This window comes from Schistocerca gregaria, chromosome 6, assembly GCF_023897955.1.
Source record: "Schistocerca gregaria isolate iqSchGreg1 chromosome 6, iqSchGreg1.2, whole genome shotgun sequence".
NCBI lineage: Eukaryota > Metazoa > Arthropoda > Insecta > Orthoptera > Acrididae > Schistocerca > Schistocerca gregaria.
This window is the reverse complement of record NC_064925.1, coordinates 275,474,043-275,494,081: the sequence shown is the minus strand read 5'-3', so window position 1 is coordinate 275,494,081 and position 20,039 is coordinate 275,474,043. Positions and strand designations below refer to the sequence as shown.

Here is a 20,039-nt window from a genome sequence, read left to right as displayed (position 1 = left end):
CCGACAATGATGAAGGAATTAGATTATGAAGTGACACACTAAAAGAAGTAAATGAGTTTTGCTATTTGGGCAGAAAAATAACTGATAATGATTGAAGTACAGCGAATATAAAATTATGCTGACTGGCTATAGCATGAAAAGCAGTTTCTTCTTTTTTCTCACAAAAAAGAATTCGTTTACATCTGATATACATTTAAATATTAGGAAGTCTTTCCTGGAGGTATTTGTTTGGATTGTAGCCTTGTGTGGAAGTGAAATGCAGACAATAAGTAGTTCAGACAAGAAGAGAATAGAGGCTTTTGAAATGAAGTGCTACAGAAGAGTGCTGAAAATAAAGATAGATACATTGAGTAATTAATTAGGTGGTACTGAATCTAATTGGGGAAAATAGATATTTATGACACAACTTAACTAAGAGATGGAACCTGTTGATAGGACACATTCTGAAGCTTGAAGCAGTTGCTTGTTGGAGAGAGAGAGAGAGAGAGAGAGAGAGAGAGAGAGAGAGAGAGAGAGAGAGAGAGAGAGAGAGAGGAGAGTGTGTGTGTGTGTGTGTGTGTGTGTGTGTGTGTGTGTGTGTGTGTTGAAACTGTGGATGAATATAGCAAGCAGATTCAAGAAAATGTAGTCTGCAGTAGTTATTCAAAGATGAAGGGCTTGCAGAGGATAGATTCGCATTGAGAGAACTGCATCAAACCAGTCATCGGACTGAGGATCATAACAAAAAACAATGGAAAATTAATTTATTATTTAGAGTAAGTAGGTTATTTGTGTCAGTTTCCTTGACTACAAGCATTTCCATTACACAGATTCCATTGGTCAGGGACAGCTGAAGATATTAAAAGGCTTCCAGTAAGAATCGCTCAAGCCAAAGAAATTCTGAATAATGGTATTGAACTGTTTCTAAAAGAACACTACCTCTTTTTTACAAAAATAAAAATAAGATGCAGCTTTGCCTTGGAGTAACTTGTCCCTTATGACAGATCCTATGTATTGGTATGACTATGAGGAATACGTCAATATCTACATACAGTTGATGTACTACAAGCTGGAACTGATCTGGCTGAGAAAAGCACCAAACTCATAGTGGGCAGTGAAAAATTTGTTATACTCAACAAGAAATAGAAATAGTATGTGTTTCACAATAATCTAAGAATCATAAGAATTTTCAATGGCATAAAAATGAGTCTCATACAAAGGCTAAGGATTATTCATTTTTTATTATTTTTTTAAAGTGGTTTCCTTTTCATCGTTATCTTACTAACTTTGTACATAGTGCTGTATAGATTGTGATATTAACATTAATACCACAGTATTAATCATTAACTTGAATATAAACAATGTAGGAAATGATAGATTGCTACTTACTGTAAAGAAGACACCTTAAGTTGGAAACAGGCACAATTAAAAGGCACTTACATGAAGCTTTCAGCCACATCCTTCATCAGCAAAAGAGAAACACACACCATTTACATATACAAGCAAGCACATCTCACACACAAGACAGCCAACTCCGGCAGGTCAGGCTAGAATGCAATTATCATGTGGGATGACAGTTGCTGTCCGGAAGGGGGTGGAGAAGGGAAATAGATAGTAGTGCACAGGTGGGGGGATGGAGGCATGCTATCTGCCAGATTGTACTGGGACTAGAACACCAATAGGAGAAGAAAGGAGATGAGTGGGGGAAAGATAAGTGTGTGTATTAGTAGAGTGGCCAAACAAAGAGGCTGGGAGATGAGAATGACAAGGAGTCGGGCAGCAGTACCCAGTCGAGACACAAGCAACAACAGGGAAGTAACCAATATTGTGACTTTTATGAGTTCCTAACCAGGAACTAATTTTATAATATCAACTGCGTACTTTAATAGTTTAGTTTCTTGAGTTTCTGCATGTTTATTTAATATCTGATAGCCACAGTTCTCGCATTTACGTTTGTGTCTGAAAGTAAACTGATTTTGTGACACATTACAAGTTCTTGTTAGGGGTGAATTATTTAGTTTCATCTGAGTGTTTCGGTAGTTAGGTTTTTGATCTCTGCATATTAATCTCATTTATTTGATACAGTTCCTGCATTTTCATCTGAGTGTACAGTGGAGTTGTGCAGCATGTGCCAATAGTCTTTATCTGCATAGTTTAGTTCTCCATGGTTTTTAGTATGGACAGGGACTATGACTGTTGTGTGTGGATGCAAGCCGAGTTGGTGACATTTCGCTCTCAGCTTCAGGCTGTGATGGCTTTGGTTACACAGCTCGAGGCTACAGTGAATGGGCACCTCGACTTGTTGCCTGGCCAAGGGGATCCTATGGACGTCCAGCACATCCAAGTCCTCCGATCGGTCCTCACAGGTGGCCAGCCCAGTTACTATTTGCACTGAGGTTGATCCCTCACCTGTGGTCGAGTGGGAGGTCGCCCCACAGTATAGCAGGCAGCAAAAGACTTCCCAGGCGGCCGCACATAAAGCCTCCCCAGTTTGTCTGACAAACAAGTTCTAGGTGCAGTCTGTGGCTGACACTGTCGCTGAGCCAGATGCTGTCACTTGTCCTGTTTCAGAGGAAACCTCTCAGCCTGCAAGATCCGGATAATCACAGAGGGTAGGATTATTGATAGTTGGGAGCTCCAACGTTAGGCACGTTATGGGGCCCCTTAGGGACATGGCTGCCAAGAAGAAAAAGAAAACCAATGTGCACTCCGTGTGCATACCGGATTAGGAAAGGATGGGGAAGGAAATCGGACACAGTCTTTCAAAGGATCCATCCCGGAATTTGCCTGAAGTGATGTAGGGAAATCACAAAAAACCTAACAGGTTGGCCAGATGCAAGTTTGAACCATCGTCCTCCCGAAAGTGAGTGCAGTGTGCAAAGGGGAGGGAGGGCGGGGGGGGAGGGGGGGGGGGTTGGGTCGAGGATTAACAGTTCCTGTGGCACAGGCAGGTGTGGAAAATAAGATGCTAAAGTTAAGTCAGGATGAGGTATGAAGTGTGATCAATAAATACAACTATAACTATCAGAGGAAAGAATCTGGGACATCAGATGCTGCAGCAACAATCCATGCGGTCGTGAAGCCTGTGCGCGGATGTTCACTGTTACAGTGTGGCTCAAAAATAGATGAGGTATTATAGAGTTCTGATTAATCACCAACTTCCATACAATATCTTTAGATGAAAAATAATGTGATTTTTATGCATTTTTCTTTTTTATAAATGTAAGATCAGTGAGCACCCATTTCTGTTTTGGTACTGAGCAGCCCAAATTACATACAACTCTCTCCCTCGCTCTCTCTCCCTCGCTCTCTCTCCCTCGCTCTCTCTCCCTCGCTCTCTCTCCCTCGCTCTCTCTCCCTCGCTCTCTCTCCCTCGCTCTCTCTCCCTCGCTCTCTCCATGCAACAGTACCAAATGGGGTCGGGTGGGGGTGGAGCACAAAGAAACCAAGCAAGAAAGAAAGAAAGGGAAAAGTCTACCTTGAAAAAACCACCCTAACGTTCAGTCATCTTGAAAAGTAGGTGAAAAAAATATTCTTTTCTTTTTCTGGAGTATGTTAATGCAATTTTCACTGATGAAACCACTATACAATGCCTCTGCTGCCCAAATCCTTTGTACTGATGCACCTGCTTAGCCTTAAAGTAGCAACAAAACCCTACCCATATATTATTGCTCTGGTCTACAGTGGCTTAATGGGCACACACACAAAAACAGAATGTACTACATCCTTTAACTTAACTACTCCACCTTCTACATAGCATGATTATGTACACACTGGACAAGGACTAAATGCAGGTTACAATAAAACTGACCACATTTCATCAATTCGAGAAGAAATTGTACAGGTTGTTACACTGGTAAACCACTTTTGAACTGCAACTGATCATAGATTTTTAAGATGTAGAGTAAAAATACAAAGCTAGGAAGAAACAGATCATCTGGTAAAAAGTCAGAAATGTAGCTTACGAGATTTTATCTAAAAATAGGAAAATGAAACACATTAAATCAAGTGACAAATTTAGCTTTCTGAGAATGAAGGGTATAAAGACATAGATGGAATTGTTTGGTTTTGTTTTCAAGGATTGTTGTTCAACTAAGGCTGCCTCTTTAACAGTGTATGCTCAACTAATGTAACTTTATATCAATGTGAATAATCATATATGACAGCATGAAAAATAATCCAGAACACATATGAGAGGTTAGACTTCCAACAAAAACCACTAGAAAATTTGTAAAGATGAGAACACAGATTCTTGAAAATATGATTTTTGATTAGTGTACATTTTATCAATTTAGACTGTTGAACCTTCATCTAATCTTCAGTCTATAGCTCTTATATCATTCATGACAGGTTTGTGATACTACATAGTATAGTATAGTGTAGAGTAAGATGTTATTTACTAATTTATTTTAAGTATTGATTTCATATTTACTGGAAACAAAAAGCAATACATGTTCATAACACTAAAGAGCTGACCTCTCCCATAATCACTAGTGATTTGTATTTGTGTTACAGTTTCATCCATGTACCTCTCTATGGCTCTTAAAAGTTTAGCATTTGGCATTTGCACAAGTATCATGCAGTTGCCACACCTTATAACGCAAAGAAAAGCCAAAGTTGTCTTATAGCCTTCAGATGAAATAATTCCTTTTTCTCCATCCAAGATTTTAAAGAAAACTACAGTATGAATCATATTAAAAAAGTATAAAACATAAAGAATTGTGTAAGAGAGTTGGAAATTAGTAATGTGTGTGTACACACAACTACAGATGTTCTACTCCAAACTGGCATAAAATGTTCTAAAATGTGAAGTAGTGGGTTGTGCAATTTTTGGAAGCAAGTGGAATGCTTAATAGCTCACAGGGCGTAGAGCACATGAGAGAGTGCATACGCTCCCATGCGCGCATCTGAGCGTGTGTGGATTAGGGAGAGGCCGTGGGGGGAGGGGCGCAGTATCATACGAATACCAGTAGGAACAAATATGGTTAAAATGGCTGTCGAGGTCATATAACAAGGAGGAGTAAGACCTACAGAATTACACTCACTCTCTCCCAACCTCACTCACAGTCACCCATAGGGTCTCCGTCAGTTGTCCGGCACCTCCACCTACAAGCTTTGCCAAAGTGACTCCATCACAGAAGTCCAAAATAACCTCCAATACCTGCTGAAATCTTTAAGCTGTTCCCAGAATCTCTCCCCTGAATCCATCTTCTTATCCACTTCAACATCAAGCCACACACCCACCTTATACATGCTCCCCAAAATCCACAAACCTAACTATCCTGGGCACTCCACTGTGGCTAGTTACAGTGCCACCACCACAACAATCTCAGCCCTTATTGATCAACATCTCCAACCAATTGTCCAAAACCTAGTCTCCCACATTAAAGATCCAACCAATTCTTGCATCGGCTCTCCGACATCCCCCACATTCTTACCTCCCGTCCCCCTACTCGTCACATTTGATGAAACCTCCCTATACACCAACATCCCTCATGCCCATGGCCTTCCCACAATATAACACTAACTTCCCAATGCCCTGCAGATTCCAAACCCTCCACTTCATTCTTTGAACACCTTATCAACTACATCCTAACCCATATTACTTCATCTTTGAAGGGAAGGTATACAAATACATGGCACAGCCATGAGCACCCACATGGCACCCTCCTATGCCAACCTCTTCTTGGGCCACCTAGAGAAATTATTCCTAGCTTCCCAAAGCCCCCAAACCCCTGGTCTGGTTCAGGTTTATTGATGACATCTTATCCTCATACCTCCACAACCTCAGCACCTTCTCTCGCATCCACTTCACCTGGTCCCCCTCCACCCACCGTGCCACCTTCCTAGGGGTTGATACAGGGTGTTTCAAAAATGACCAGTATATTTGAAACAGCAATACAAACTAAACGAGCAGCAATAGAAATACACCGTTTGTTGCAATATGCTTGGGACAACAGTACATTTTCAGGCAGACAAACTTTCGAAATTACAGTAGTTACAATTGTCAACAACAGATGGCGCTGCGGTCTGGGAAACTCTATAGTACGATATTTTCCACATATCCACCACGCATAGCAATAATATGGCGTAGTCTGTAAATGAAATTACCCGAAACCTTTGACAACGTGTCTGGCGGAATGGCTTCACATGCAGAAAAGATGTACTACTTCAGCTGTTCAATTGTTTCTGGATTCTGGCGGTACACCTGGTATTTCAAGTGTCCCCACAGAAAGAAGTCACAGGGTTTCATGTCTGGCAAATAGGGAGGCCAATCCACGCCGCCTCCTGTATGTTTCGGATAGCCCAAAGCAATCACACGATCATCGAAATATTCATTCAGGAAATTAAAGACGTCGGCCGTGCGATGTGGCCGGGCACCATCTTGCATAAACCATGAGGTGTTCGCAGTGTCGTCTAAGGCAGTTTGTACCGCCACAAATTCACGAAGAATGTCCAGATAGCGTGATGCAGTAATCGTTTCGGATCTGAAAAATGGGCCAATGATTCCTTTGGAAGAAATGGCGGCCCAGACCAGTACTTTTTGAGAATGCAGGGATGATGGGACTGCAACATGGGGCTTTTCGGTTCCCCATATGCGCCAGTTCTGTTTATTGATGAAGCCGTCCAGGTAAAAATAAGCTTCGTCAGTAAACCAAATGCTGCCCACATGCATATCGCCGTCATCAATCCTGTGCACTATATCGTTAGCGAATGTCTCTCGTGCAGCAATGGTAGCGGCGCTGAGGGGTTGCCGCGTTTGAATTTTGTATGGATAGAGGTGTAAACTCTGGCGCATGAGACGATAAGTGGACGTTGGCGTCATTTGGACCGCAGCTGCAACACGGCGAATGGAAACCCGAGGCCGCTGTTGGATCACCTGCTGCACTAGCTGCTCGTTGCCCTCTGTGGTTGCCGTACGCGGTCGCCCTACCTTTCCAGCACGTTCATCCATCACGTTCCCTGTCTGTTGAAATTTTTCATACAGATCCTTTATTGTATCGCATTTCGGTTCTTTGGTTACATTAAACCTCCGTTGAAAACTTCGTCTTGTTGCAACAGCACTGTGTTCTAGGCAGTGGAATTCCAACACCAGAAAAATCCTCTGTTCTAAGGAATAAACCATGTTGTCCACAGCACACTTGCACGTTGTGAACAGCACACGCTTACAGCAGAAAGACGACATACAGAATGGCGCACCAACAGACTGCGTTGTCTTCTATGTCTTTCACATCACTTGCAGTGCCATCTGTTGTTGAAAATTGTAACTACTGTAATTTCGAAAGTTTGTCCGTCTGAAAATGTGCTGTTGTCCCAAGCATATTGCAACAAACGGTGTATTTCTATCACTGCTCGTTTAGTTTTTATTGCCGTTTCAAATATACCGGTCATTTTTGAAACACCCTGTATACTCCTCTCAGATGTCTCCTTTCACACCTCAATCCACATCAAACCCGCCAATCACTACCAGCATCTTCATTTTGACAGCTGCCACTCCTTCCACACCAAAAAATCCCTCCCATGCAGCCTGGCCACCCACAGTAGATGCATCTGCAGTGATAAAAACTCCCTCGCCCAGTATACTGAAGGCCTCACAAAGGCCTTTGCAGACAGGCAATACTCTACAGGACTAATTCACAAATAGATCTCCCATGCTGTATCCACACACACACACACACACACACACACACACACACACACACACACACACACACACACACACACACACCTGATCCTCACAGCCATCCAAACAACCAACATCAAAGAAGCGACCCTCTTGTCACCCAATACAACATACAACCCCGGACTGTAACGACTGAACCATGTCCCTCATCATCAGGGCTTTGATTATCTATCATCATGAAATGAGGGACGTTCTACCTATGGTACTTCCAATCCCTCCAAGAGTTGTGTTCTGCAACCCACCCAACCTCCACTACATCCTAGTCCATCCCTATGCCACACCCACCACCAACCCCCAGCCACATGGATCATATCCCTGTGGAAGACCCAGATGCAAGGCCTGACCATTCTACCCACCCTGCAAAACCTACTCCAGTCCAGTCACAGGCTTTTCCTACCCTATCAGAGGCAGAGCCATCTGTGAAAGAAGGCCTGTTTTATACCATCTCTGCTGCAACCACTGTATAGTGTTTTATATTAGAATGACAACCAGCCAGCTGTCAACTAGAATGAATGGACACTGCCGAACTGTTGCCACAAACAAGGTGGACCGACCTGTGGCACAACATGCAAGATTACAATGGCTGCTTCACAACCAGTGCCATCTGGATGGATGCTTCACACCATGTGTCTGTGTCTCCACATCAGCTAGTTGTATGCTGTTATCTCATGTCTATGAAATCACTTCTCCTGTGTGTGTGCGTAGGGGGGGGAGGGGGGGGGGGGCACACATGCGTGCATGTTTACCCTTAAAGCTTGAAAAAGGAACTGCATTCCGAAAGCTACCAAACTGCTGTACCTTGTGTGTGTACCTATTGACGACACAGAACTTCTGCCCTTCGGTGAATTGTCTCCTTTATTCCTAAATAGTTCTCAATCAGAACTTTCTGTACTTGCAACACACTGTCCATTCGCATGAATGGACACAGGCAGACAGTGTTTGTTGGTAATGAGGATCACCCTGTGGCTAAACATGCCTTGGTGCACGGCCAGCGCATCTTGGCACAGTGTTACACCATCCGGGTTATCTGGATACTTCCAACCAACACCAACCGATCCGAACTCCGGAAATGGGAACTTGCCCTTCAATAAATACTCTCTTCTCGTTATCCGCCAGGCCTCAATCTCCGCTAATTTCAAGTTGCCACCACTCATACCTCACCTGTCATTCAACATCATTTTTGCCTCTGCACTTCTGCCTAGACTGACATCTCTGCTCAAACTCTTTGCCTTTAAATATGTCTGCTTGTATCTGTATATTTATGGGTGTGTGTGTGGGGGGGGGGCGAGTATATACCTCTCCTTTTTTCCCCCTAAGGTAAGTCTTTCCGCTCCCGAGATTGGAATGACCTCTTACCCTCTCCCTTAAACCCCACATCCTTTCGTCTTTCCCTCTCCTTCCCTCTTTCCTGAAGAAGCAACCGTTGGTTGCGAAAGCTAGAAATTTTGTGTGTGTGTTATTTTATTGTGCCTGTCTACCGGCGCTTTCCTGCTTGGTAAGTCTTGGAATCTTTGTTTTTAATATATTAACTAAAATATAAGTAACACAAGACGAAAACTAAATTAACTAGATGGGGAAATATGACGCTGATCACTTGCAAAGAACATGGATGACCTAGTCACTTTAATCACACATTAAAAATGTCTCCCTAAAAATTTAGGGACTGGTTTGGACATTTCACACCACCTTAAAAGTTGTATAACATTTGTTTTGTCATCAGTTAAAATATGAGGCAAATCTATCAACAAATGAGCTGCTGTCCTCTAGTCTGAATATAAAAGATACACTACTAAAATCCGAGTCTCCATGATCTGTATGCTACAAGCACTAAAAATTGGAGAGTTCTCTTGCCGTAGCAAGGAGCCAAATGTCTTAGGGCTGTGTCCTATGCAAAGACGGGTGAAAAGGACCTCATCCTGCCTGCATAACAGGAAGGAAATATGCCACAGGTAAGCTGTGGACTTTGCCAGCTGTAACTTATCGTCTGTCAGTTCCAGCCACTCTCCTTCCCATTGATGCATGACTGTGTTCCTCAATAGTGAGATGATAGCATATAGTGGGATGGCACAGAATTATGGCAGAGATAACACAGATATTTAAGAGAAATGTTCTTGTGACACTACATGCAAAATGGATGATGGGAAACAACATAACTGAGTTTTTATTGTATTAACATACAAATTTTCAAACAAACAATCAACTGGACATATAAGATTAAAACAGTTGTTATTATTATTATTATTATTATTATTATTATTATTATTTAAAGAACTTAATGTGAATCACCTTTTGACCATGGGAAGAGCCTTCCAATTAGAGAAAGTACCACTGATAAAAACCTGCTTTCCACCACCTTCCCACTTGAATACTGTTGGCAATGTTTTGTCATCAACCTTGGTGCTGCCTTCAGAAACTGTCGCAGATCGTTGCCGTGGAGCTCCAAGTTCTTCCTACAACAAAAATTGACACTAAATAGTGATGAAATAACATACATTTTTTTGTGAGTAACAGCTACACTAAGTATCTGATTATATATCATGCATGCCACAATAGCAACTTATTTAAGACAATTCCTTATGAAAATCTGCTCTCTGTGCCTTGCAAGCAATAAATTTGGGAAATGTTTATTACATTTTACTGCAGATTTATATAAAGAAATCCAATGTTGTAAATGGTCAAAATACAGCCACATTTTCGCTGAGGAAATTTATACTATTTGTAAACCTGCAGCCATGTTACACATTCTAATGAGCCAGCACAAACTGCTGACCACTAGTAGTGGTGCAACATCAGGAACACTAGCAAATGACAGAATTTTACTTATTGCACATATACAGTACATTAGGAAGAATACAAGATTAAACATGTATTTGCTTTTGTGATGTGTGGGATGCAAAATTTAGTAAAAATAGTTGCCAAGTAGAGCAGCAACAATGGTTCTAACTCAGCTGAGCACTGAGTCAAACTGATCTCTGATGACAGATATGGATTCATCATTCCATGCTGTTGCAACTATGTGCCATTTCATCAGTCACAGTGGCCTGTGAATGGTAGTGCACCAGTCTCTTAGCAATACATAACCAGATGTTTTCAATGTGTGAGAGATACAGAATATAGCTTCTAGGACAATATAATCTGTTTAACATTACTTGGTAGTTGAAGTACGGCACTTGCTGCTACGTGACATTGTCAGAAATGTGAGATGCTCTGTTGACAGCTGATTTTAAGTGACAAGTAACTGAACTGAAGAAGGAGATGTGTTTCGTAGTCTTGAATTTAGACTCGTGTCCTAAGCTAACCACAACTTCTTGATATATAATGTATCTGAGAAAGCAGTGGTCAACAGTCTCTGGCAGAACTAAAATCATAATCGGTTTGTTCACAGCGATTAAAGCTAACATCTAAGAGCAAACTCAAGACGGAAAAAGTTCAGTTTCAGCAATAAAAGATAACTGCAATTTCTTGCTGTCACTGGTTATCTGAAACTATTCTCTCACTGGCTATACAAGCTGCTGTATTATAGACGACACAGGCAAATTCCAGACGAAAAAAGAATGACAGGCAGAAAAGAAGAGCAAATAAAATAGTCAATACGACGATGAAAATGACATGGCAAAGAATTATAAATAAAAAAAATTGCATGTTTTAACTGACAAAAATGATAATCAAACTCTTTTGATTAGATTCAGAAAAAAAATTCATGACATTTCATGAGCTTCAAACCCATGATGCCAACCATGCTAACCATTGAGGTAAAGTACAATGCTGAGTTAACTTGTTATAGTTTTGACTGACAGCCCAACCGCATTGATGAACTGCAGCCTCCAAAAGCTTGGTTTCATACTATGTCATGCAAAACTTATCTAATGTACGCTGATCAGTGTGATTATGATGATAGCATATGCAATGCTGATTTGCGTCTTGTGCAGAAGTATCCAGCAGTGTTTAGTCAGCGCTATGTATGAAATGTGTGTATGTCATTATCACTGTGTGTGTGTGTGTGTGTGTGTGTGTGTGTGTGTGTGTGTGTGGAGAGAGGGGGTGGATTTATCATGTGTGATTAAATACAAAATAAAAGTGCCAGACCCACGATTTGAGACCCAAACACACCAACAATGAATGTCAGACAAGGTACTGGAAGTGAACATGTCAACTGTTGTGGCAGTTTGGCAATGGCGAACAGTTCAGGCAAGACGTTGAACACACTGATTGGAGAAAACCATCTCTGATGCGTGAACTTTCAACCACAAAATAATTTTAATCAGACTATAGTGTGACCCATTCTCATGTACTGCTCGAGTGTTGGGATCTGCACCAGGTCAGAATGAAGGAAGACATCAAAGCAATTCATAGGTGGGCTGCTAGATTTGTTACTGGTTGATTGGACTAACATTAATAACATGAAGTTGCTTCAGCAACTCAAATGGGAATCCCTGCTAATGATGACAGGAGCAAAGGTCACTACATTTGTAGTGTGCGGGTATGTAGAAAATTAGGGTCTGATGGGAGGTGTGCTAGAGTACCTCGGACAGCTGTGATGACCACTGTGTCTGGGTGGCACAATAGACAGCAGATCTGCCTAGTAAACAGGAGACCTGGGTTTGATACTGGTCAGGCACAAATTCTCATCCTTACCCAATGCCCACTTGCAGCAATGTCTGTAATTCCTTTGTGTGTAACAAATACTAACAAAGAGATAGAGGGGATGGCCAGTACTTACCTCAGCTCAGTACAGCTGATAGATACACAAAAAACAGAACCGAAAATTTACGTTCCTAGCTTTCGGAACAAATGTTCCTTCATCAGGGAGGAGAGAGGGGAAAGAAAGGGAAGAAGGGAAAGTGAAATCAGTTGTGAGTAACTGATTCCACTTTCCCTTCTTCCCTTCCTTTCTCTCCCTCCACCCTGATGAAGGAACATTTGTTCCTAAAGCTAGGAACGTAAATTTTCCGTTCTGTTTTTTGTGTATCTATCGGCTGTACTGAGCTGAGGTAAGTACTGGCCAGCCCCTCAATCTCTTTGTTAGTATTTGTTTCACATATTTATATGAGATTTTCCATTAATCATTCCTTTGTGTGTATCTGATAATGTTCATTCATTCTCAGAGTCTCCACACACACATGTACAATGTGATTCTGTGCAAAATACAAAGAACTGGGACTCATCTCGAAACATAATATTGTGCCACTCTTGTGTCTAGAGAGTTGTTGTAGACCACACCACATCTGAACAACCCTCTCAGCAACAGAATATGCAACAACACTCATCATTCTTACAGCTTGTTAATCTCCAGACATCATCCCTACAGATACTTGTCTTGTTGCAAATAAGCCTACTGGTATTTTCTCACTTGAGGTATATGGACTGTAGAAACTTGCACAGCCAGACAAACAATTCCCCTTCCTCTTGGGCACTGTTTGCATGGAGCTGTTGAGAGCTTCATGGCATTTAATATGGCTCTCCTGAACTAATCGATTCCATCTTCACAAGATAGGAATGGGATCTTGACCAATATGAGCGGCCATAACCGTGCCATTGTCTTATCTATAGAATGTAGATGCGTTGCTCTTCCTACTTTGTGAGGTTCTGCTGAAATACTATTCATTTAAATATCCAAGCATGTAGTACACTTCATGTCAATTTGATGTTTGCCGCATGTTGCCTTCATGCTGTTGGAAATTTTAATGGCCAGCAGTGTTTGAGCAGCAGAATATGAATAAAAGAGGTTAAGAGAAAGATGATGCAATCCTACCATACAACACCTTGTCAGTTATATTTATCTGGTGCCCAAAGCAAAAAGAAAGCTCCACTTACCTGCTCTGATGGTGGCTTTTCCTTAGTATAATAGGGTTCTTCTTCTTCATTGGAGGACTGGAAGACAAGTTTTGTGTTAGGTTTCTTGTCAAAGACAAATGCTTGACTATCCTTTCCAGGAGAAGGAGGAGGGGCAAGCTCTCCTCCCTTGTGCCTCTCCCTCGCACTGCTTCCAGCATTTCCCATGTTGTAAAGAGATGTCCTATTTAAACAGAAAATGTAACAATAATTTTAAATACTTGTCACTCACACTTTACTACATTCATCTATGTGAACAACAGTACACATTTTTTTTAATTCACGATGAACATGTAAGAATAATATCTCCTAATATCAGGATGAAAGACTCTAATATGATGTTGGAAGGTCCTATGTGAAGAACAAATTATGGAAGGGGTAAATATAACACCAAGTAACTTAGGCACTGAGCAGTCAACATGTACATTAATGAAACTGAAATTATGCAATGTAAGCTTTCAAGTATTGTATACTTCAGTCAAGACCTCTGAGGTGATAGACCATGCTCGATGTGGAAAACTACATCCTGGCATATCGTCTCCATCTCCAGGAGACATGTTTGGAGGTAAATTGGCAACTGAAATTACGGCTAAAGGACTGCCCCCACATTTATAGAGCAACATAGAAGGCACCACCATGTAATCAGATGCAATCTGCATGATTATTTCTGCCTAGTGGCATTGTTCTCTATTACTTTTAACCAATTGTTGTTCTGTTGGTGCAAAGTCAACATCTATATCTTACGTAACTTCAAATTTTCCTTTCTATTAAAATTATTATTAACGTGTACATAAATCTCTATGGTCTTTCTACACATGCACACATGATTATACATTGTCTTCACTAAAATGGCCATCTCACCGAACTTTATTTCATGCTTTCCATCTCGGGAAATACGTTCTGCTACTGCTGATTTGTCACCATACTCACAAATCAGCAGTACAAGAACAGAGAGACAGACATTTTAACAAAGACAGTGCATTATCATGCACACAAGTATAGAGAAGCCATAGAGACTCTCTCTCTCTCTCTCTCTCTCTCTCTCTCTCTCTCTCTCTCTCTCTCTAAAACACACACACACACACACACACACACACACACACACACACACACACACACACACACACACACTAGTAATAATATTAATAGAAAAGAAGGTCTTATGTTAGATAAAACACGGATGTTGACTTTGCACTAACACAATGACTATCTATTACTTTCAATCAACAACAATTAAGGCAACCCAAGATAATCATGCAATCAGCAGTGAATGACATATGGAGGGGCCTCCTATAGAATGCTTATACCCATAATTCCTCCCTTATTTTTTTTATACCATTCACAAAATACTCTCATCCCATGCACGCTAAAAACATCTAGCTTGACCTCACATCACAAACAAGAACACACCATTATTGTATGTATTTCTCACCACCAAAGGTACTGCAGATAATTGTGATCACTAGATAAATTTATCTTTTTACTTTTGTGCATTTTTATCATCCAGTGATTTATGGTCATTATTTTGTGAAGTTAGTGTAGCTGCCATTAACTTACTGATGTTCAGAGAAAGTCTTTCCCCAAGTTATTCCACTGAATGTGCGTAAGCCTCTTTGGATGATGTTCGTTTGAACAATATGCTTCAGGCAGAACTCTACAGATATTGGTTCTGCTATGCACCACAGACTCTTGCACCCTCTGATAAATTTCACTATCTTGTCTTGTCCAAAGAGCCCCAATTCTATCCTTGATGTATTTTTACTTTTTTGTGTATGCTACTGTATGTAAGGATTTTGGGTAAAGGTGTTTAGTCTTGAGTCACCACTCTAAACGTTGTCTCTACTCACTTCCCAACCATGACAATTACATTGCTATTCATTGCCAGTCTAGTCCCAGTATCCTATTCAGTATACTTCACCCATCATTTTGTTTTGGATAATTACATTATTATTTTCCCTTAAGAGTTTTCTCTGCCTCTCTGTATTAAATTAAAGCTAGTGACACAGGTATTTTCTCTATTCCTGCAAATGTTTCAAATCTCATCATAAATTTGTCTGCCTTTCGAGCAGGCCTTAAATCTGTGGACTCAGGAAGAAAGTGGAATGGGGTATTTGGAGAAGTTCGATGAAGATGTTTTGGGAAGAGTAATCTTCCCACATTATCTTGCATAGCTGTTAGCAATGTTTGACTGTGTCTAAAATATTATAGGTACAGGTAACAAACCATAAGCATTTATCATGGCTGAATGTCATGAGTGGTAACATTTGGACTGTTCACATAAATGTGGAAATTTGAATATCCAAGTATGAAAAAATCAACAAACAACTTTTAAATCATCTTGAGGAAGGGACAGGAGCACTGTTAAACAAAATTTTACTCCAGAATTAAACACAGTCATCTACTACATCCTGGAGAATAACAGAAAAATGTGGAGTGCACTTGTAACGGAAAAGTTGCATCAGTTAAGAGCACGTTGTTGTAACTGTGTTTTGCATTCATGTGTGTTACTTACTGAGTAACTTCAAAATAAACAGACAAAAAGAAGAAAGCTACTGCAAGATGATGGATAACATGGGAACTACATTCAGCAATAAATTACACTGGGAAGCAACTAACTATAATCTGTCTCCCCAAGACAATTTGCAATCACAAAAGTAGTTTTGATACAGAAACCAATCTAAATTTTCTGAATAGCTTTTGAATGCATGACTGTCATGCAGGGGGCACAGGTTTGATTCCCACCCAGGTTGGAGATTTTAACTGCTCGGTAACTGGGTGTTGTTTTGTCCTAATCATTTCATCATCATCAATCTGCAAGTTGTCAGAGTGGTGCGAAATAAAAGGACTTGTACTAAGTTGCCAAACAACCCTAGATAGGGTCTCCCGGCCAATAATGCCAAACAATCATCTCAGTTTTAGCCACCTTGTGGTCTTAACATGCATTCTAAAACTCAATTTAGTTTACTGAAAGTGCTATAGGCCATTTTTACTCTTATTTACTTCTTTTACTGTCCACTTCGTCATTGTCTTCAACTGTTCTAAATACATAAAACTCATCAACCAGTTCTATCATTTCATTATCAATTTATCCAACATTCTTATGTTACACTTGTTACCCCTGATTTTCAAATGAGCTCTTAACTTTTTCACTCATTTTTTATCTGTATTACAGGCAAAAAATACAACACCATCTGCAAAACAAAGATCTTTAAGGTAATTCCATTAATACACAGTCCTCCTCCATTTTCCCAGTGTGAGATCATAAAAAGTTCCTCTGAGGTAGGCAAGAACAGTTTTCAAGATCCGAAAACTCCTTGCTCAATTACTCTTTCAGTTCTGCACTTCCCTCTACATCCCAACACCAGTCAATTCCAACAGAAGCTGTATCTTTGACATACGTATTCCACATTTATTTATTTTCCACAGACAAACAGAAGAAATGTTACACTGATGCAACACTTTATGAAAACATTTACTATATGCATTATATCTTGATTACTTATAAATAAGGTGGCACAAATGAGAAGATATTCAATTCCTCTAAAGGATGTTTCTCAATACTATAAACACACATAAGGAAGGAACTCTTTCCATGCCACCCCAAAGCGGCTTTCTTAAAATGTTTTTAAGTATGAGAGGGAGAATATTTAACAGGTAATTCAGTATGTAAAGAGTGATCATAATCTAACCATCTTGGGAGATTGGAAAGTGGTGCTACGGAAAGAAATAGGAAAAAAAAAAAGAGTTACGGGAGAATATGGGCTTGATTGTAGGAACAAGGGAGGATAAATACTAATTGAGTTCTGTAATAACTTTTAGCTAGTGAAAGCTAATAAACTGTTCAAAAGTCACAAGAGGAGAAGGTACACTTGGAAAAGGCCCACAGGCATGGGACGATAACAGCTAGATTCTATTGTGGTGAGAAGATTCCAAAATTAGATCAGCAAAAGAAAATTCCACTGGCTTGATTTTCTTTAAAATGGTTGTTGAAACACCACAAAACACCCAACATACTGTCATTTTTCAACTACTCACCATAGTTTTTATCCAGACACACACACACACACACACACACACACAGATATATATATATATATATATATATATATATATATCTGTTTATGTGCGGATGGATGTGTGTGTGTGTGTGTGTGTGTGTGTGTGTGTGTGTGTGTGTGTGTGTGTGTGTGCGCACGAGTGTACATCTGTCCTTTTTTTCCCCTAAGGGAAGTCTTTCCGCTCCTGGGATTGGAATGACTCCTTACCCTCTCCCTTAAAACCCACATCCTTTCGTCTTTCCCTCTCCTTCCTGAAGAAGTAACCATCGGTTGCGAAAGCTGGCAATTCTGTGTGTGTGTTTTGTTCATGTGCCTGTCTGCCGGCGCTTTCCCGCTTGGTAAGTCTTGGAATCTTTATTTTTAATATATTTTTCCCATGTGGAAGTTTCTTTCTATTTTATATATATATTAAAAATTCCAAGACTTACCAAACGGGAAAGCGCCGGTAGATAGGCACAATAAATAAAACACACACACAGAATTTCTAGCTTTCGCAACCGACGGTTACTTCTTTAGGAAAGAGGGAAGGAGAGGGAAAGACGAAAGGATGTGGGTTTTAAGGGAGAGGGTAAGGAGTCATTCCAATCCAGGGAGCGGAAAAGACTTACCTTAGGTGGATAACGAGAAGAGAGGATATATTGAAGGGAAAGTTCCCATCTCCGGAGTTCGGATAGGTTGGTATTAGTGGGAAGTATCCAGATAACCCCGCCGGTGTAACACTGTGCCAAGATGTGCTGGCCGTGCACCAAGGCATGTTTAGCCACAGGGTGATCCTCATTACCAACAAACACTGTCTGCCAGTGTCCATTCATGGGAATGGACAGTGTGTTGCTGGTCATTCCCACATAGAAAGCTTCACAGTGTAGCAGGTCAGTTGGTAAATCACGTGGGTGCTTTCACACGTGACTCTGCCTTTGATCGTGTACACCTTCCGGGTTACAGGACTGGAGTAAGTGGTGGTGGGAGGGTGCATGGGATAGGTTTTACACCGGGGGCGGTTACAAGGGTAGGAGCCACAGGGTAAGGAAGGTGGTTTGGGGATTTCATAGGGATGAACTAAGAGGTTACGAAGGTTAGGTGGACAGCAGAAAGACACTCTTGGTGGAGTGGGGAGGATTTCACGAAGGATGGATCTCATTTCAGGGCAGGATTTGAGGAAGTCGTATCCCTGCTGGAGAACCACATTTAGAGTCTGATCCATTCCAGCAAAGTATCCTGTCACGAGTGGGGCACTTTTGTGGCTCTTCTGTGAGAGGTTCTGGGTTTGAGGGGATGAGTGAGTGGCTCTGGTTATTTGCTTCTGTACCAGGTCGGGAGGGTAGTTGCGGGATGCGAAAGCTGTTTTCAGGTTGTTGGTGTAATGGTTCAGGGATTCAGGACTGGAGCAGATTCGTTTGCCACAAAGGCCTAGGCTGTAGGGAAGGGACCTTTTGATATGGAATGGGTGGCAGCTGTCATAATGGAGGTACTTTTGCTTGTTAGTGGGTTTGATGTGGACGGATGTGTGAAGCTGGTCATTGGACAGATGGAGGTCAATATCAAGGAAAGTGGCATGGGATTTGGAGTAAGACCAGGTGAATCTGATGGAACCAAAAGAGTTGAGGTTGGAGAGGAAATTCTGGAATTGTTCTTCACTGTGAGTCCAGATCATGAAGGTGTCATCAATAAATCTGTACCAAACTTTGGGTTGGCAGGCTTGGGTAACCAAGAAGTCTTCCTCTAAGCAACCCATAAATAGGTTGGCATACGAGGGGGCCATCCTGGTACCCATGGCTGTTCCCTTTAATTGCTGGTATGTCTGGCCTTCAAAAGTGAAGAAGTTGTGGGTCAGGAGGAAGCTGGCTAAGGTGATGAGGAAAGAGGTTTTAGGTAGGGTGGCAGGTGATCGGTGTGAAAGGAAGTGCTCCATCGCAGCGAGACCCTGGACGTGCAGAATATTTGTGTATAGGGAAGTGGCATCAGTGGTTACAAGGATGGTTTCCGGGGGTAACAGACTGAGTAAGGATTCCAGGCGTTCGAGAAAGTGGTTGGTGTCTTTGATGTAGGATGGGAGACTGCATGTAATGGGTTGAAGGTGTTTATCTATGTAGGCAGAGATACGTTCTGTGGGGGCTTGGTAACCAGCTACAATGGGGTGGCCGGGATGTTTGGGTTTGTGAATTTTAGGAAGCACCCACGTGTTTACCAACTGACCTGCCTACACTGTGAAGCTTTCTATGTGGGAATGACCAGCAACAAACTGTCCATTCACATGAATGGGCACAGGCAGACAGTGTTTGTTGGTAATGATGGTCACCCTGTGGCTAAACATGCCTTGGTGCACGGCCATCACATCTTGGCACAGTGTTACACCGGCGGGGTTATCTGGATACTTCCCACTAACACCAACCTATTCGAACTCCGGAGATGAGAACTTTCCCTTCAATATATCCTCTCTTCTCGTTATCCACCAGGCCTCAATCTCCGCTAATTTCAAGTTGCCGCCA

At 41.3% G+C, this 20,039-nt stretch overlaps 1 protein-coding gene across 1 annotated transcript in view; it reads right to left on the bottom strand.

Annotated features, from left to right (window-relative positions):
- Positions 1 to 20,039, bottom strand: part of LOC126278214 (5'-AMP-activated protein kinase subunit beta-1) — a 60,837-nt gene that overhangs the window by 26,048 nt on the left and 14,750 nt on the right. Inside the window, exons 2-3 of the mRNA XM_049978148.1 lie at positions 13,478 to 13,679; positions 9,950 to 10,113 (exon numbers count right to left, since the gene is read on the bottom strand). Of these exons, the coding sequence (XP_049834105.1) occupies positions 9,950 to 10,113; positions 13,478 to 13,663 (350 nt within the window). The 5' untranslated portion in view covers positions 13,664 to 13,679. The remainder of the gene's footprint in view (positions 1 to 9,949; positions 10,114 to 13,477; positions 13,680 to 20,039) is intronic.